The 17,892-nt window shown below is 42.3% G+C and overlaps 1 protein-coding gene across 1 annotated transcript in view; it reads right to left on the bottom strand.

The window, feature by feature from the left end:
- KCNAB1 (potassium voltage-gated channel subfamily A member regulatory beta subunit 1) overlaps positions 1-17,892 on the bottom strand; it is a 300,690-nt gene that overhangs the window by 10,617 nt on the left and 272,181 nt on the right. Inside the window, exons 9-12 of the mRNA XM_030329018.2 lie at positions 11,101-11,186; positions 10,322-10,442; positions 8,880-8,974; positions 1,240-1,360 (exon numbers count right to left, since the gene is read on the bottom strand). Of these exons, the coding sequence (XP_030184878.1) occupies positions 1,240-1,360; positions 8,880-8,974; positions 10,322-10,442; positions 11,101-11,186 (423 nt within the window). The remainder of the gene's footprint in view (positions 1-1,239; positions 1,361-8,879; positions 8,975-10,321; positions 10,443-11,100; positions 11,187-17,892) is intronic.

The following is a 17,892-nucleotide window of genomic DNA, read 5'->3' as shown; positions in this document are numbered from 1 at the left end:
CCCCAACCACCTCCCCTTTCTGTCTCTGATGGCAGCCATTTTTTTTCCTGCCTTGCAACCACAGATCATGCATCTAACAAATATTCTATCACGTCATTTTATTTTCATAAAACTTATCTTGAGCTTTTTATCTCATTTCACTATCAGATTAGCCCCAATTCCTGCTATTTCTTAATCTTTAGGATTTTTTTTCTAGACCCTACACCCATTTTATTCTTTTCTCATAACTACCCCGTGGATTTTTTGTTTTTTTACCTTCAGTTTCTTTTGTAAAGTGGAGATAACGACAGCAGATACTCTGTTAACATCTGTAAAGTAGGGCTAGTGATAGCATACATCTCATGGGAGTGTTTTGATGATTAAGGAGACAACAGTGTGTATAAAGTGCTACTGTAGAGCAAGGAGCTGAAAGTCTCCAGTCTTGTCTTTTTAATACTTAGCCTCTAAGCCACATGTGGCAGCTGTTGGCAACATGAGGGGTGTTTGGCCTGAATCGAGACGTGCTGTGGGTATAAAATACATTCTGGATTTTGAAGACGTAGTATGAAAAAATGTAAACTATCTCAACTTTTTTTCGTATTACATATTAAGAAAATGTTTTGGCTATATTGGGTTAAATAAAATACATTTTAAAACTAAGTTCGCCTGTTTCCTTTTTAATTTTTTAGTATGGTCACTAGAACATTTTAAGAATGTGGTTCACATTATATTTCTATTGGACAGCACTGGTACATGTGGTTTTCAACTGTATGAGTGACCGTGACCTTTCATCGGCTCCACAGTGTTAATAAGAGGACTTTTCTTCATGGCCCCTCAGGAGGTTTCAGGGCAAACACGTTTCCCTGTGGCAGTAGCCTTGGGCCCCCGGCACAGCCCTGCTTCTGGCCTCTCACCGGCCCTGCCTCAGCTTCCACAAGGAGGGAAATTTGAGCCAGAAGACATGGCTATCCCTCCATAATTGAGGGGCGCTCACCCCTGGCACCGTGAGGATGTGTGTGTGTGTGTTCACTGACTTGTTCTCCTTTGAACTGTGTTATAAGGGACAGAGGAAGGAAATAACGTATTTTTAGCACCTAGAAAATTCTGGGGAACTCTGAAAACTTCATTTTAGATAGTATTAACTGGGAGTCTGTGCTTCTGACGTCAGTCTGCCCCTACACTAGATGTTTTATCGTGACAGAGTTGTGAAAACTCTTTTCTGTGACCTAGAAGAGCTTCCCCTCCCGGTAATTTTCTTACCGACAGCCAGCTGAGGTAGTGTGCACCCGAGGCGCTCAGCAATTGGGGAGAGGTCTTTTAGTTTGTTCTGCTGTTTTCGTCCCTCTTCACTTACAATTCTTTCCTTCAGCCACTGGTAGCACTAGGGAGACGAAGAGCGTTTAAAGGTTAACGTCTGGTAAGGGCTGGAGGCAAAGATTATTAAGTCCGTAAAATAGGAGAGCCCTCATGATGAATTCCTGAGTCTTCTTCACTAACCTTCATGTTAGTGTCGTGTTATGTAACATGTTAGTAACATGTTATGTCACCTTGTACCATGGTGACAAGGATGCCTGTGCTTTTAGGCAAAGAAATGTTCCCCCACGGTCTCCTTGTTTACTGGTTCAACATAGATTGATTTTTGACTAATAGTCACCATTCAAATCCATCAACATGCACAAAAGTTGTTAGAATCCTGACATATAGTCGATTATACGTAGTCTGCTAAGTGGAGGAAATGATGTTTCTCATTGCAATAGCCCAATTTTAGAATGTAGAAAAGAAATGGACGTTTCGCCAAGGTCTATTATGTTTCCTTTTTGTCAAGAAGGCCAGGTGCCAAGCTTTCTGCGCAAAGAAAGCCATTATCTTACATTCTGTTATAACTATCTTTCTGCCTCTTGCCTTCTATTTACTCCCAGTCTCCTCTTCTCACAGCAGGGCTTTATTATGAGCTCTCTCATCTTCCTAGAAGCAGACAAGGCATAACTGATAGGTACCAAGTACATTTTTAAAATTTTTAAGTGGATAAAGACTATCCCACATGTGAATTACCTTTTGTATAGCGATTGAAACTTAAAAAGGTAAGGAGGCTCAAAACGGGAAACTGTTCTTTAAAACCTGTGAGAAGAGATTGACTCTGATCCGTAGCCTGTAAAAGTGAGCTAATTCCCCGATAGGAGAAAAATCTTTTACAACTTCTCAATGCCTTACTTTCCAGAAGGTTCTGCTCTTAAGAAATGAGGGACAATAGACTGTTCTATGCAAAACTAACACTAAGCAGCAACACCCAAAGGTAAAGAATATTTGTAAGAATGCGTTAGTCTGTTTTAGTGGAAATAACAGCAACCATCCCCCTGTGTGGCAATGTGGACTTTCTCCGCTGCCCGTGTTTGCGAAATAATTGCCACAACAGACCTTTACCTTCCCAAAGGCAATAATGGTCACAGACACGCCACCCACATGATTTCAATAAGACTGCTTGCTTTTGTTTTTGAAGTATTTTTTTCCTCACTGGAAGACAGTATTTCCAAAGAAAAGGGTAACCACATTATGTTTTATTATGATTTTTGGAATAATTTTGCAGATGTAAAAACGAGAAAGGGCAAGCTGCCCCAGTTCTGTTTGCTTCCTAGATGTCAAAGGCTTACGGTCTGGCTCCTCACTCGAGAGTTTGCTTAGGGAGATGGCCAAGAGGTCTCTCAGTCTCAGCTCTGGGAAACCTCAGCGTCTTCCAGGACGAAGGGCCGCCTGCAGCAGCTCTCCAGAGGGGACAGCTGGTGCCAGTGGTGAGGAGATGGGCACCACCATTGGGGCCCAGGGGCTTCCCTGGCCAGACCCGCGTGCTGGGTCAGAGAGCCCCTAAACTTACTTTTGCTGTCCTCAATGGGAAGACATTACCAATCCTTGCTTTAGTTTCATAACATCTTTCAGGGGACCAGTATCTCTGAGTGTTCATTCAAAGGGGAAAAAAAAGGTGGAAAACCAATAGCCAAATGATTGTTTTTTTTTTTTTTTTTTTTAATCATAACTAGGAGCATTCTTGAGTTTCAGTATATGCCACACGTAAGGAATGATTGTTTTATTTATCACTTACGGAACTCCAGTTTTGAAATCTTTATCGTGTGGAATGCATTTGTACCCTCAGGATTGAGGTACAAGTTTTGTGAGTGTGTGTGTGTGTGTGTGTGTGTGTGTGTGGATTGATTCCACCCATGCACACACCCGCACACACAAAATAATCGAGAGGCAGACTTCTAAAAGTAGCAAACATCAAACATTCATTTATTGAGTCACTCTCTCCCTACACTCAAAACACTATAAATCTCGTTGCTTTAATCATTGGAAAACACAAGCAGGCTAGGATTTTTAAAAACTAGACGCATAGTATTTATACTGCTTTCCTCACACTAAAAGAAACAAAAGTGTTTTTGGAAATAAATAGCTCTAACTGCTTTACAAGTGGGAAAATGTTAGCATAGGGAGGAGATGAGGCTTAATTAAAATATAAATATGGAAGCGAACCAGTGTTTTTTCCTAAGAAGATTGGTGGTGGGTGTGGTTGTGTGCAATAATAAACCCAGTTTGTTGACTAGGCAGCAATCTATGAATCAAAAGCTGAGGCTTTTTCTTCCAACCCTATTCTACTGCTTACCCCAGTGCCGTAGTGATGTGGTTATATGTTGACCTAACTGAATGGGAGGCAAGGATGGGTTTTTTGTTCATCGCAGTCTCCGCAGTCCTGACACAGTGCTTGCCATAGAGGAGGGGCTCAGCCGATAGTACAGTGAGGGAGGAATCTGAGCAACCAGGGCTCCACGGGGTAACACCAGATCTCTCCAATGTTTCAGATCAGGCACAGACACCCCTTCCTCATTCCAGTGCAACTCTGCCAATAGTCCTGTGTGACTCCACAATGCCTGTGGATCGATTCCACATCGTTTCATAATTCACTCCTTCGCATCTCTAACAAGTCCCCAAGTTACCCTTTGAAGGTGGAGACTGACCCTTCTTCCCCGTATCCTCAGCACTCAGCACAGCCCAGCACTGAGTAGATTGTTTGCCAAAGGGGGGAAAAAAAAGAGCTTTTCTGTGCAGATTAGTGGGCTGTTACTTTTATACAAAATTCTCTAAATTTTCCAAAAGCCCATTTCTTTGCCATCTCCCAATGCTGTGACCATTTTACAGGTAATGATGGGGGGCCGGGGGGGAGGGCGGTGATGGGTAGGAGTAATCTGTGGGACTGGCCCTGAAGCCACCAGTTGGCTGTTTGTTAATAATGGATTGAAAGGCAGCAGCTGTAAAGCCATGGACAGAATCAGCCACATGTCATCTCTGGACCTTGTCTAGAATAATTAACATCCAAGATCACTGACTGTTGTCATTAAAACTTCAAAATCTCTGGCTCAAAAGAGCAGCAAAGTCTTTGATATTAAGATTGAAATCTCTAGGTAAAATGCTGAAGCTAAAAAAATTTCCTTTTGAAATTACACCATGATGTGCACTATCCTTAGTTTCTTTCTTTAAAAAAATTTTTTTTTCATGTTTGAGAGAGGGAGAGAGCACAAATGGGGGAGGGGCAGAGAGAGGGGAGACACAGAATCCAAAGTAGGCTCTAGGCTCTGAGCTGTCAGCACAGAGCCTGACGCAGGACTTGGACTCATGAGCTGTGAGATCGTGACCTGAGCTGAAGTCAGATGTTAACTGACTGAGCCACTCAGGCGTCCCAATACTCTCAGTTTCTTAGTGTGAACACCTGGAGTATTGGAACTGCCTCTTTTTCCCCATCTTGACGCACCTAAGTTTGCATGTTCCCATTTTCATTTGACATTCCCATTTTCATTTATGATTTTTCTGTAAGGCATTTCGCCAACAACAGGAAAGAGCTGCCCATAAATTTTATTGTACTTTTCATTTCTATTTACAATTTCTATTTAAAAACTACATACCTGGTCTGCTGATCAGACTTTGTTGATCTTCCCTTATGGCTCATTGCACTCATTCAACAAACACTTATTGAGTACCTATCATGTGCCAGGCTCTGTGACGTTACCTGAGTTTCACTGTCCGTCCCAGAGGTATTCACAAATCACTGTCCAGTACCTTGAGAAGTGCTTTGCAGTTGGGGTGTCTCCCTCCATGATTGCCTCAGAAGCCATGCTTATACTGCCTCCTTGGGGAAAATGCCCCTAACAATGGTGCATAATGTGAGCCGGTCATAGCACTTTACCCTTTGGGCTGTCATTGGTCATGGCTGGTGGCACATGACCCAGGCTTGGCCAGTCTTCTCTGAAGTCATAAAGAAAAGATAGATCGCTATTCTCTCATGTTACGTACCTTTACAGATATAAACCTGCAAACACCAGCTTTCCTGCTCCTGGCCTCATAGGGAGGACCCATTTGCAGTAGAAGATGATGCACACATGCAGAGAGAAATAGAGGAGATGGGGAGTCCTGACACTGTACAAGTTTATGGATGGAGTCAACCCTGAGACTGTCCCCTCCCGCTCTTCCCAGTGAGTGTCTGTCTGTCCTCCTTCCTTGATTAAATTAGTTTGAATTAAGTTCTGTGGCTTGCAAATGGAGAATTCTGACTCTGTAAGAAGTGTTAATGGGATAATAGAGGAAGATGCAAATGATTCAGTTTTATAAAGTGAGGACAGGCTTCATAGAGGTGAAGAATACCAAGCTTTGTCTTTAGAGATGAGGGCTTCTGCAGCAGAATGAAAAGGAGGGCATTTCTAGGAGGCAGATAACAGTGCGTTTTGGGTGAACAATATAGTAATACAATATAGGGAGAGACAATAGAAGAGTGTGCACAACTTAGATCCCAAGGGTACTTCCTTGGATGCTTTTCTGTTGAATTTGGGTTTTGTCCTATAAGCAATAAGTGGGAAGTGAGTAACAGATTTTAAGCAGAGCTATGATATGGTCAGATTAGTCTTTTATTATTTTATTTTATTTTTTTAAATTTTTATTTACTTTCAGTGAGAGACAGAGAGCAAGTGGAGGAGGGGCAGAGAGAGAGGGAGACAGAAACCCAAGCAGGCTCTGCACTGATAGGGCAATGTGGGGCTCAAACTCGCAAACCGCGAGATCATGATGTGAATCGAAATCAAGAGTCAGACGCTTAACTGACTGAGCCACCCAGGCGCCCCAGATTAGTCTTTTAGAAAGATAATTGGTCACCGTGATGGGCAGTTGGCAAAAGGGGGAAAAAAAATCAGAGAGTGTAGATAGGAGGTTACTGCAGCAAAATAGGTAAGAAATGACAATCTGAACAAGGGCTGTGCAGGGGATGGGCCATAGAAAGTCAGGATGTGACCTGGAGGAGTGGGTGCCCCACTGGACAAGAGAAGGGAGGGAGAAGAGTCTGACATAACCCTTGGCTTCTGACTGGGACGGCCAGATGGAGGGTGGAGGCACTGTTAACTACGAAGGAAGGTCAGGTTCTGGGGGCGGGGGTGGGGGGGGTGAGGGGAGACAATAGATTCCACTAGGCATGACTAATGCCCATGGGAGATGTCTAACAGACGTGAAGAAGTAGGAGTATACAGCTCAGCAGTGGAGACAGAGCTGATGACAAAAGATCTAGAAGTCATTGTTAGAGCATTGGGCCAGATGCAGCCTCCAGAAAACCCCTGGGTAATACTGCTTTCTAAAAGACCCCTAGATAGGTTTTGTTCTCACTGTGTTAATTTACCTTCAAATACAAGTTCAGTACTTACAACGGCAAGAAATATCAGTGTCTATTTTATTGGTATGACTTACAATAGCTGATGTGAAACGCCAACCATTCTATTTGGGGTGGGGGGAGGTGAAAGTTGCTCACTGACTTATCTACTTGCCTAGCGCTCTATCTTTATTTTCTTTATTTTTAATTTTTTTTGCTTCAGTTACTCTATTCAAGTGGCCTTTCTAAGCGCACATATAGCACTATGGAAAACACTCAGGCTACTGATTTAGGAAGCCTTGAGAGTCTGGAGCTCTAAAGAAGCTGCTTTGGGATCAGATAGATGCCTTTCACCTGTTGAAAGCCTTTCACGTTTATTGTTAAGGATGTTTCAATAGATGTTGGCTTTATCAACGTCAACAATAGAAATATTTTTCTGAGTTGCTTTTGGACTTAGCCATCTTCAAGTACTTCGTCTCTCTTTTTATTATTTATTTATTTATTTTCTTCTTTTGTTGGGTTTTTTGTTTTTCTTTTTTTTTTTAGCTGTTTGTAAGCTTTTCCCAAACAATGATGGAGGTCAACCAATCAACACTCCAAATACAGTGTAGCTACTTCTTCCTTCATTAAAAACCTGGGTTTGCAGGGAAACAAAAATGTCTAAGGGGGAGATAAACCGAGAGCCAAGAGACCCGGGTTCTAGTATAAACTCTCTCTGACTTTGTGCTCTTAGATTGTTATCTGACCTCTGTGCTGGCTCAGTTTCTACATCTGAAAAGGTTTACCCTCTTGTATGGCATATGTGGAAGTACTCTGAGTGTTTTAAAACGTCTCTGAAAGAATGTAAGACAACATGCCTATCTACAACTGATCAAGAGTCATCTGTATCCATTCACGTTTGTGCGGATAAAAGGAGATGAGTAAAGACAGCCCTGGGCGTGGCACATAGTAGGTGCTCAGTAAAATCGCACTTTTCAGTGCTTCCCTTCCATCTTCACTCATTCCTCACCATTTTTGTTTCATACCTTCCCTAAGATGCTTTTAGTCTTTCCTTGCTAATGTATTTAAACTTGGTTCAGAACAATCTGCAGTTTTTAGAAGCAAGACCACAATTAATATTCTAGGATAATTACATCTTGTGACAATGCTAAGCTAGGAACAGCCCTGTCACCATGCTTTAGGAGATATTTATAGTGTATTATTTTAGAGAACAAACTAGCTAATAGGTCAACTGTAACAAGCAGAAAGGAGAGCGGGAGACGCAGAACCTTGAGACTGTTCTGATTAGCGAAGCACATAGTGGTCCCAGACAATTGATTACAGGGTTGGTGGTTTGAGCCTGACTTGAGCTGTTCCCCTGCTAACTTTGGAGGCAAGAGGCAGTGTCAGACTTCTGCTTTCTCTTAGGGGCCTTTGGTGTGTCAGTTTTAAAAATGTCTTTATTCTCTCTCCATTGACATTACCATTTGTGATTCTAATGTTATTATACATTGTCTCAAGTTTTTAAAAACAGACATGTTAATGATAATAATAATAATGAGGGATGTATGGAGTACTCTACAATGAATTAATCATCCAGATATTCTGAATGGAGGTAATTTTATGTCACTGATGTTGAATACCTTTATGCTTCAGAGAAGAATTTAAACTGTAAGACTCAGTGGCCAGTTGACCCTGTGAAAATACCAGCCTTGAGCCTGAGTGTCAGATCCTTGCTTGGCTATGCATTGGCTTCCCAAAGTCTCCCTCCTTAACCTGCCCCCCCACCCCCACCCCACACAGTAAACAACATCAACCAACCTCAGGCCATACTCAGCTACAATTGGTCAGGCCCAACTGTTTGGTCAAATAAAGTAAAAATAGATCCTCTTATAAAGAAAAGGGATTTTACATTTCATCAGTTTCAAAGCAGGAATGAAATGCCTTCTTTAACCTAAGAATAACAGCTAGGGATTTGATCCCCCATAAGTGCAACCAGGTCATTGGGCATTTCCTCCTCGTCCCCAGAGAATTTTCTGTGCTGACAGATTCTGAACGCCTGACTGACGTCCAGCCAGGAGCAGAGGCCTCCCCGGGGCTCAGGAGAGCCTGCCTAAAGACAGTGGCCCGGCCGGCTGAGGCCGCACTGTGCCTGAGCCAGGAAGCCACAGGCTGCTGCCAAGCTGCTGTGTTCAGCCTTCTTCCCTCTCTCCCATCCCCAGACTCTCTTTCTAGAAGTGGAGGAAAGTACCTTCAGCGAAGCCCTAGAACTTTCAGGCACTCCATTTCCGTATTTTCCTGAGATGATTCCACAGGCAAGTGGAGACCACGTCATTGCTCCAACTCCTGCAGAAGAAGGAAACTGAATATGGTGCTTGTGCAAACTGAGAGCAAAAGTGTGGGAGTACTTAAACAGGACTTGGGTAGTTCTAGGAAAACAGCTAGTCAGATAAGTCAGTATACTTCTTTCCATTACATTTTAGTTATTTACAAGTTGTGCTTCATTTTAAAATTTCTTTTAATGTTTATTTATTTTTGAGAGGGAGAGAGAGAGGAACAGGGCCTGAGCAGGGGAGGGGGAGAGAGTGAGGGAGGCACAATCTGAACCAGGCTCCGGGCTCTGAGCTCTCAGTACAGAGTCCAATGCGGGGCTCAAACCCATGCACCATGAGATCATGGCCTGAGCCGAAGCGGGACGCTTAACTGACTGGGCCACCCAGGCGCCCCGGTCGTGCTTCATTTTTATAAACCAGTTGAACACGTCCTGTCAGTTGTAGGGAGCAGGCCTTGTCTTCAGGCCAAACAAGCCTGAAACTGTGGCTCATTCATAATTTCCTGATGTCCAAAATTGACGTCTCTTTTTATGCTCAGAGACAAGCACTATGACTTGCACAGGAGGATGCTTCAGTGCGTCTCTGGTCCACTCTGCCCGAATAGTGCCTGGTACATAGAAGCCCCGTGCCTGCTGCATGTTGGACATACAGCAAGTGCCAGCAATTGTAACTGTTATTGCTGTTGAATTTTTAATTCTTTTTCTTCCCCTCAGCCAGTACTTTTCCTGCTCTATAGTTTAGGAACCTCTATTTTTTAGGAAGAAAGTTCTCTCTGAACAATGTTTTCATAAATAAGTCTGGACACGGCTTATTCATATTTTTCTGATAATCCAAAATTCTTATGTATATGTTGCATATATATTTCTTTCCTTGAAATTAGGACATCTACCTTCATAGATACGCAGTGCTAGGCTTGTCAGGTATTCTAGAACTCCCCGTGTCTAACTTCTAACAGGCACGGAGTTGAAGATTTAGATGTATATATCCATAATTTTTTTTTTTTTTTGGAAAGGCAGTTATAATCTACTCAAAGATGCCTGCCTTGACTAGAGAAGCACCCTACGAAAAAATGAGTTCATTCCTTGTTTCTGCCCTTCTTTCTATACGCAGTTTTTGGAACACCTACAGAGTACAGCTTATACGCCAGTCACAATTTACAACTGATTGGATTTCATCAGTAATACCCTATAGACTACCCTTTAGGGACTTCCGATGTCTTTACAGTCTCTGAAATGGAGAGTTCTTACAATCTCTATGTTAATTAGGAACATTAAGGAAAGCATTTCAGTAATACTTTTTTTCCAGATCACTGATACTTCTATTGTTAAAAATAATCAGTAAATTTGATTGTGAAGATTACCTATTTTATGGTAGAGCTCGGGTAGCTGAACCTCCACTTTCTCTCTCTGAAAAAGATGGTACTCAGCTTGTTCACAGACCGGTGGGATCATATTGAACTGCCTTGCTACAGAATAGGCTTCCTGGGGAGAAATAAGATTGCAGCTGAATTGATACTGATGAGAAATAAGGCTGCCCTGTGATTCGTATGCATGAGCAAACTTCGTTTTAGTGAAATCAATAGAAACCAAGAAACATGTAGGATGCCAAATAATAAGCGATGTTATGGCCATCAATCTCGCTAAGAGCAATATCAAATGCAAGAAATCCTTATTCTTTGGGAGGGTCTGGACCGAGTAAAGTCCAGGGCAAAAAAGTCAAAGTGTGAATCGTAATAGTCCATGATAAAACCCATAATTTAAGTTCCTAAAGAAATAACTCACACTAACATATAAAGATTAGCATGTTATAAACAGTATAGTCATTTAACACAGTTTTTAAAAAGGAAGCCAGACTATTTTGTTCATGTATGTCACTAGCTGGGGAATCCATTGTATCCTCTTGCCACTGAAGAACATGACAGAATATGGTTCTTGTTAGAGACCTGCACCTTCACTGTTGTATTCTGACCTGATGAGATCCGGCCCCATATCCATCTCTGTAACGACAGAATTGATCATAGCATTCTAGTGCCAGGGTGATTGTTAAGAACGTTTGCGAAAGGCCTTGCAATTTACACATTGTATCTGAAAAATAATAATAAGGTATTTAATGGCCGTTTAAAAACAGAAATGAAATTACCATGATCTCCATAGCACTCCACCGGGAGGTCCCCCAGTACATTGCCATTCCTTGGTTTATCACATGTGTCATGGCTCGAACAATTTCTGTAGAAGCCCAAACAGCATTTCATTAGTTTCTCTAATTCTCAGAGTTATGTGATCTTTTTTTTTTTTCCGCCTGCCCAAATGTTAGAAGCTTAATGCAATTATTTGTTTTATTAATAGAATTACTTTGACACCGGTGACAACATAATAGCCTAACATGAAATATTGACGGTGTGGAGGCTGCTGGTACTTTTGGATAATTCGACTTTCCATTTTCGGTTTGCAGCAATACCACTAAATGATATTAAAAACATACCGACCACTTTAAGTCCTTCCTTTACTTTTATTACTTCATGGTTGCTGGCCTGATTAAAGGACATATGATTAAACCTTTCTCAAAACCTGGGTACCTTGTTCACCAAAATAAGAAGAGGAAGCATTTATCTTGACTGTGTAGAATGTAAGGTCACTGAGGATAGAAGGCCTGTCTTGGTGTGTTGGATTTGCAGAGCTGGGCCTCACACAGGGTGTCTGTTTAATAGAGATGACTCAACAACAATGTGTTTAGCAGAAAGATAAACATATTAAATGCTGAACAAACAGCTGAGCCACAGTGGCTCCCAGCCCACAATGGCACACCCTGTCCTTGACCACTCTGAACTAAACTTTATTCTAAGACATCCATGTGATGCGTTTCACCAGGGCCTGTTTGTGGCCCCACTGAGTTTGCTCATCAGCTTCTTCCAGCTTGACATCACATTTCCTAAACGGGAGAATGAATCCTTTCCCCAGAGAGCTAGAGTTGAGTTAATTCTCCTGGCACCAGCCAGATGTGATACAAAACCAGAGACCATGGAGAACCTCACGCTCAATGGCGTGGAAAAAGTCAAAGACATGGCTGGATTTCTTTTACCAAGCGGGTCAAAACACCTAGGATGCCAGGTTATTTGACAATTTTCAAGGGGTTGCAGGCCTCATACTTCTCTGTGTCCTACTAATACCCGTAGGGTACATGTCTTTCAGAAAAAGCAAATCCTTGTCTCAAAGTTGAGTTGAAGTGGATATATTCTTATTTTATTTGTCACTAGCAAATTGGTATCTAAATGGGTAGGGGACAGGATATGGAGTGAAACAGCCAGGGTTAGAGACTTGGCTTTCTTGCTTGTTTGGCTTTTAAATTGCCCTTGGTTTATTTGTTTGGACGATGGGAATGCTTTTACTCACCATCGTCTTCTCAACAGAGGTGGAATTTGGCTGATAAGAAAAATATTTTTCTTTCTTGGAGAGAGACTCCTACGTATCAGGTAATAACTCAGTAATCACCCAGCAACTAAAACTCTAAGTTCCTTCTCCCTTATAAAGCAAATGAGATACAAAAAAAAAAGCTATTTGAAACATTTTCCTCTTATTATACAAATGGAAATGAGCGCTTTTGATGAACATTTCTAGAAGTAGAAAGCCATCATTTAAATCTCTCCCCAGAAGTTTTCACTCTGCTCCGACACTTCCACGGTTGCACCGGCCCCCTTCCTTTCACATCCTGTTTCATTCAGAGCTCAGGAGTTCATTCCATCAGCAGTATTCATTAAGTGTCTGTAGCACCGGGTGCTGGGGATATTGTGGTGAATCAATCATGTTGGTAAATACGGATGAGGTTAACAGGGAATAAATTGAACCCAAGACACTCCCCTATCTCTATTCTATAATCAGTAAAATGAGCATAGGACAGTTTAATGGCTTGGCCACATCGTTGTCACTGAGGCTTTGACAAGAGCAGTTAAAGTCAAGTGGCGGTTGTGACTTCCTGTACCTTCATTCACTTATTCACCATACACGTATCGAAAACCTAATTATTTGCCAGGGACTGGGCCAGCTGCTGGGTTCATCTGTGAGCAAAACACATACAGAGCTCCTGGACTCAGGGAGTTTAGAGTTGAGAGGAGGAAGAAGGGGGACATACACAAGTAAGTAATTACAAAATGTGAAGTGTTATGAAGAAAACAAACAGGGGGCTGAGATAAGGAATGAGGCCAAGGAGGGTCTCCCCAAGGAGGAAGGTGTAGGCATCAAGAATAAAAAAGGAGCCAGCCACGTGAAGCGCAAGGAAAGAACATTCTAGGCAGATGGAACAGCATGCACAGGACAGAGCTTAGGGAGTTCTAGCAAAAAAGTAATCTAGCCATTGTGGCAGGAGCTTACTTAGGAAGGAAGGAGGACGGGGTAGAAGATACAGTTGGCAGAGGGCAAGCCATGTTGTTTGTATGTTATTCAAAGCTTAATGGGAAGTTAGCATTCTCTAGGTAAGGAAATGAGAGGATGTCGTTTACATTTTTGAACACTATTTCTGCCTCTGCTATAGGGAATCTGTTGTGAGGGGGAGGGATTGCAGGAAGCAGGAAGATCTTCAGGAAGGAATGCAGTGTTCCAGGCAGGAGATGAGGGTGGTGGTAGTAAAGACAGCAAAACATGGATGGATTCAAAATATATTTTGGAGGTAGAATCCACCAGACTTGAGGATGGACTGAATGTAGCAAATGAGGGAAAGGAAGGAATCAAGGCGATCCCCCAGATATCTGGCCATTTACAGGGATGAGGAAGACTGAGGGGGCAACAGGTTTAGAGAGAAAAATTAAGGGTTCTCTTTTTTTTTCTTTCTTTTTTTTTTTTAAGAGAGAGAGAGAGTGAGTGGGGGAGAGGGGCAAAGAGAGAGAGGGAATCCCAAGCAGGCTCCATGCTGAGTGCTGAGCCTGACACGGGACTCAATCCCACGACCCTGGGATCATGACCTGAGCCGAAATCAAGAGTCAGACGCTCAACTGACCGAGCCAACCAGTCACCCCAAGAGTTCCTCTTTGGACGTGCAACATATGGAAATGCCTGTGAGATCCTAAAGGGGAAATATCAGGTAGAAATCAGTGGACAAACGACATGGTCAGCAACCTGGGCAGGAGAAGATATGTTTATCAGTGATCAGTCTGTTAGTTGTATTTAAATTCACAGAAGTGGATGAGCCTCCATACGGGGAGTCTGTCAAGAAAACAGAAAAGGTTCTACAAGCCAGCCCAGGAGTCAAAGGGGACACTGCAGGGTTCCAGTTTATCAGCTGCCAGAGGAGTGGGAAGGAAGCCAGGGTATGGGATGTTTCAGAGTCAAGAGCAGACAGTGCTCTGAGAAGGACCTGTGCCCACAGAGTGGAACACTGTGAGCGTTCAGATCAGAGGTCACTGAAACAGTGCCTGCTGGGTTTGGCCAAACAGTAGGGAGGTCCTTGTAGGTTATGAGAAGAACTGTTTCAGTGTCAGTTGTGCGATGGGACCACAGCCAGGCTGGAGCAGATGGAAGAAAGGGGTGTGGGGAAGACAGGCTTTCGGCATAACCTGAGTGGACTCTTTCAAGTTGGGAAGTGAATGAAACACAGAAATGGCTCAATGGCTGAAGGGGTACTGAGGGTCAAAGGAGAGATTTATTGTGAAGATGGGAGATGTGAAAAGTAAGCCTGTGTCCCATTGGAGTGATGTAAAAGGGTGGTGGGGGGAGGGATTGTTGATGATCCCTGCTGGGGGCTGGGCCAGAAGGGAGAGAAAGACTTGTTACAGTGAGATAGAGGACTGGCAAAGTACCCGTGAGGTGCAGAGGACACTTCTTCCAGATGGTGGAACCCCAACAAGTTTGTAAAATTCACTGGGGGAAGACATGGGAGCTCCCGACGAATTCTATTCCCAATAAGCTATCACTCAAGTGAAAAAGAGGTGGGTGTGAGGACAAGGTAAGCATGAGTGGTTCAGAGTACGGACAAGCCGATGCAAGACTTTCTAATGCCCCAAATCTTTTAGTTGCTGGTAATTTCTTGCTCCTCCCAGATTTGTTGGGCTTCTGACTCTGGCGGAATGAGGAACTCTTGGTAGTTCTTATCCTTGCAGGAGGCTGCAGCACTGAATGCAGGCAAAAATGGCAGGAGAACTGAGGGGCCGCAGTTGGAGATTCATGTTGCCACAGATTAAAAATTAAACTTAATGAATGTTAAATTTGTTTTCCTTCCTTCCTTCCTTCCTTCCTCCCTTCCTCCCTTCCATCAGAGAAAAATCCCCCAAGTTGTTTAGCCATGTAGCAAGAACTTGCCATACTGATATGGCTGAAGGGGGCTTTTACACAATTCTACTGTTTAAGGACACAAGAGGGCAGCATTGTTGAAAGAAAAAAATCAACTGAGTCTAGGTGGTTTTACTCCTGTCTCCTGGAGATGCAGTTTAAAAGCACCCCTGTCAGGGTATGCATTCCAGGTGGGAAAAGGATGTTAGGAAGGTTTTTATGTGCATTGTAATGCACCTGCCTCTGGGAAAGGATATGCAGACAAACATGATTAAATCTGGCAACCCAGGACAGAATGCAACTCCCTCTGCTTTTTCAGAAAGCGGTGGTTTTCATCAGGGACTGCACATTAAAACACACTACAACATGAAAACTATACTATCGGACCTCCACTGAAGTTCTTTTATATCAGAATCTTTAGATGTGAGGCCCCAGCATCAGCAGTTTAAAAACTCATCCCAGGTGATTCTAGAGTGCATCCAGGGTTTAGAACCACTGTGCCTGTCTATACCAATCTTAGCTAAGTGTACTACTCCCTGCCCCGCAGCCCCCACCCCCCACCCCCCACCCGCATCAACAGCATCTGGAAACTTGTTAGAAATGCAAATTCCAGGGTCTTACTCTAGACCTACTGAATTACAAACTCGGGGGGGGGGGGGGGGCAGCAGTCTGTGTTTTAAGCAGCCCTGCAAGCAATTCTGGTGTGTTTTGAGAATCACTGCTTCATCCCATTCCTAAGTAAGCCATTACAGGGTGTATAAACTTCCTCCCACATTTCCTCTTCTGCTCTTTCATCTAAATGCTTCATACTGTAATTTAACCTTTAATTATTTGCTGTAGTACACATGCAAACAGTCACTATGACATCCATGCGCACATGCGCGCGCGCACACACACACACACACACACTCACACACACACTTTGGTATAAATTGAAGTCACCCAAGGAATTTGATGAAAAGGCAAAGCTCCAGATCCTAGCCTACTTCCATGTGCCTAGGCCTTTGTGTTATTTTCATTGGCTCTCAAACCTCAAAGTTTGAGAAACTCTAAGCTTATTGAAAAAACTCTAAGCTATTGAAAAACGTTGTTAAATGTTCCCCGTGTACTCCTTTCCAGGTTGAAACATTCATTATTCTTTGACCCAAGGGCCACAGACAGCTCTCTCTTACTCTCTGTATCCTTAGCACGCAGCTGGCCCTCTATAAATGCTGCAAGTCAGTTTTGTTCCTGGGGGTATTCCATTTCATCATTTGTAAAGTGAGGACGACATTGATCCCGTGGCATTCTTCAAAGCTTGACCTGAGATAATGTGTGTAGATCAATTTGTGAAATCGAAAATTGTAACACAAATGAGAAACAAGCAAGCAGGATGTGGCCCCGGTTGTTTCTTCTCAAATAGGCTCAGATTTTAGTTACAAAATTTTAGTTACAAAAAAATTAAAATGTTGACATTCTTCTTGCAGTAATGTAGGTCATCTGTATTTTAAAATATGTATTTTATGGTAAAGGACTTCATAAAATTGTTTGAGTGCAAAAAATGTGTTGATAAACATGTTTTTTTAACTGGTCCTTATACAACAAAATAGTTGCTTACATTAAACTGTTTTTCATGGGAAATGTACCCAATAGCTTTGAAAGTTGTAAGCAAATAGTTATACTGCATGAACAATAAACCATAAGAACCACAGATAAAAATATGCAGAAATTAGTGTTTTGATCAAATAAAATGGACTTAAGTTAATCTGGCCACAGTGACACGGAATAATAAAAACAAAAGAAACCTCAGAGATAATCCAGTGCAGTTTCCTCTTACCCTAGATGAGGAAACAGGCTAGAAGCTCATTGTATTAAGGTATATTTAAAATATTTCAAAAATGCTTACAAAAATGCTAAGAGTGAAATACACAAAATAATAATTGTACTATATGGTGGAACTCTACGTAATTTTGTTCTCCATTTTCCAAGATTCCTGGAAATTTCTGGAAACGTGTTGTCATACTTTTACAATATAAAAAAGACAAAAAGGATATTCCCTAGCAAACAAAGGTACCGCTTTAAAACACCAATGTTGTAGATTAATTCACAAATATTTTCAACCGAATGAAATTGCCATTGTTAGAATTCAGAAATGGTTCACTATTGATAGTCTCATTCATATGGTTCAACCTGATCCTGTCTTTTTTCAGAGGAGAGGACCATGGTGGAGGCTTGGTTTCATCCAAGGAGTTATAGACACTAATAAAAAAAATAAGTCTAAACTTGGGCACACTTTTTACTCCAAACCAGCTGTTTGTTTATTTAACTACCGTTGTTTATTTGCCTATTTAACTTCAGAAACTTCCGGTGGAGGGTTTATAATGGTGCCTTTTTGTGGCTTAGAGGTTTCTCCTTGCTTTATCAATCTTTTATCTTCCTGGCTGTGGAGAATCCTCCCTCAATGCCCAACTGAGTGTCTGGAGACAGAGAACTAGCCTTTCTTATAGGAATGGAAACAATGGAGTACATCACGTTCAGCCTTGACGCTTTGCTGACTGAGGAAAGCCTGACTTTTTTTTGCCTCACAGAGCACACACCAGGATTCAGGAGACATGGTTTTGTCCCATCACTGTCACTACCTTGGGAATATCCCTTGACCTTGCTGGATCTCAGTTTCTTCAACACAGGTGAGCAGACT

This window comes from Lynx canadensis, chromosome C2, assembly GCF_007474595.2.
Source record: "Lynx canadensis isolate LIC74 chromosome C2, mLynCan4.pri.v2, whole genome shotgun sequence".
In the NCBI taxonomy this organism is placed as follows: Eukaryota; Metazoa; Chordata; class Mammalia; order Carnivora; family Felidae; genus Lynx; species Lynx canadensis.
This window is presented reverse-complemented; position numbering and strand designations above follow the sequence as displayed.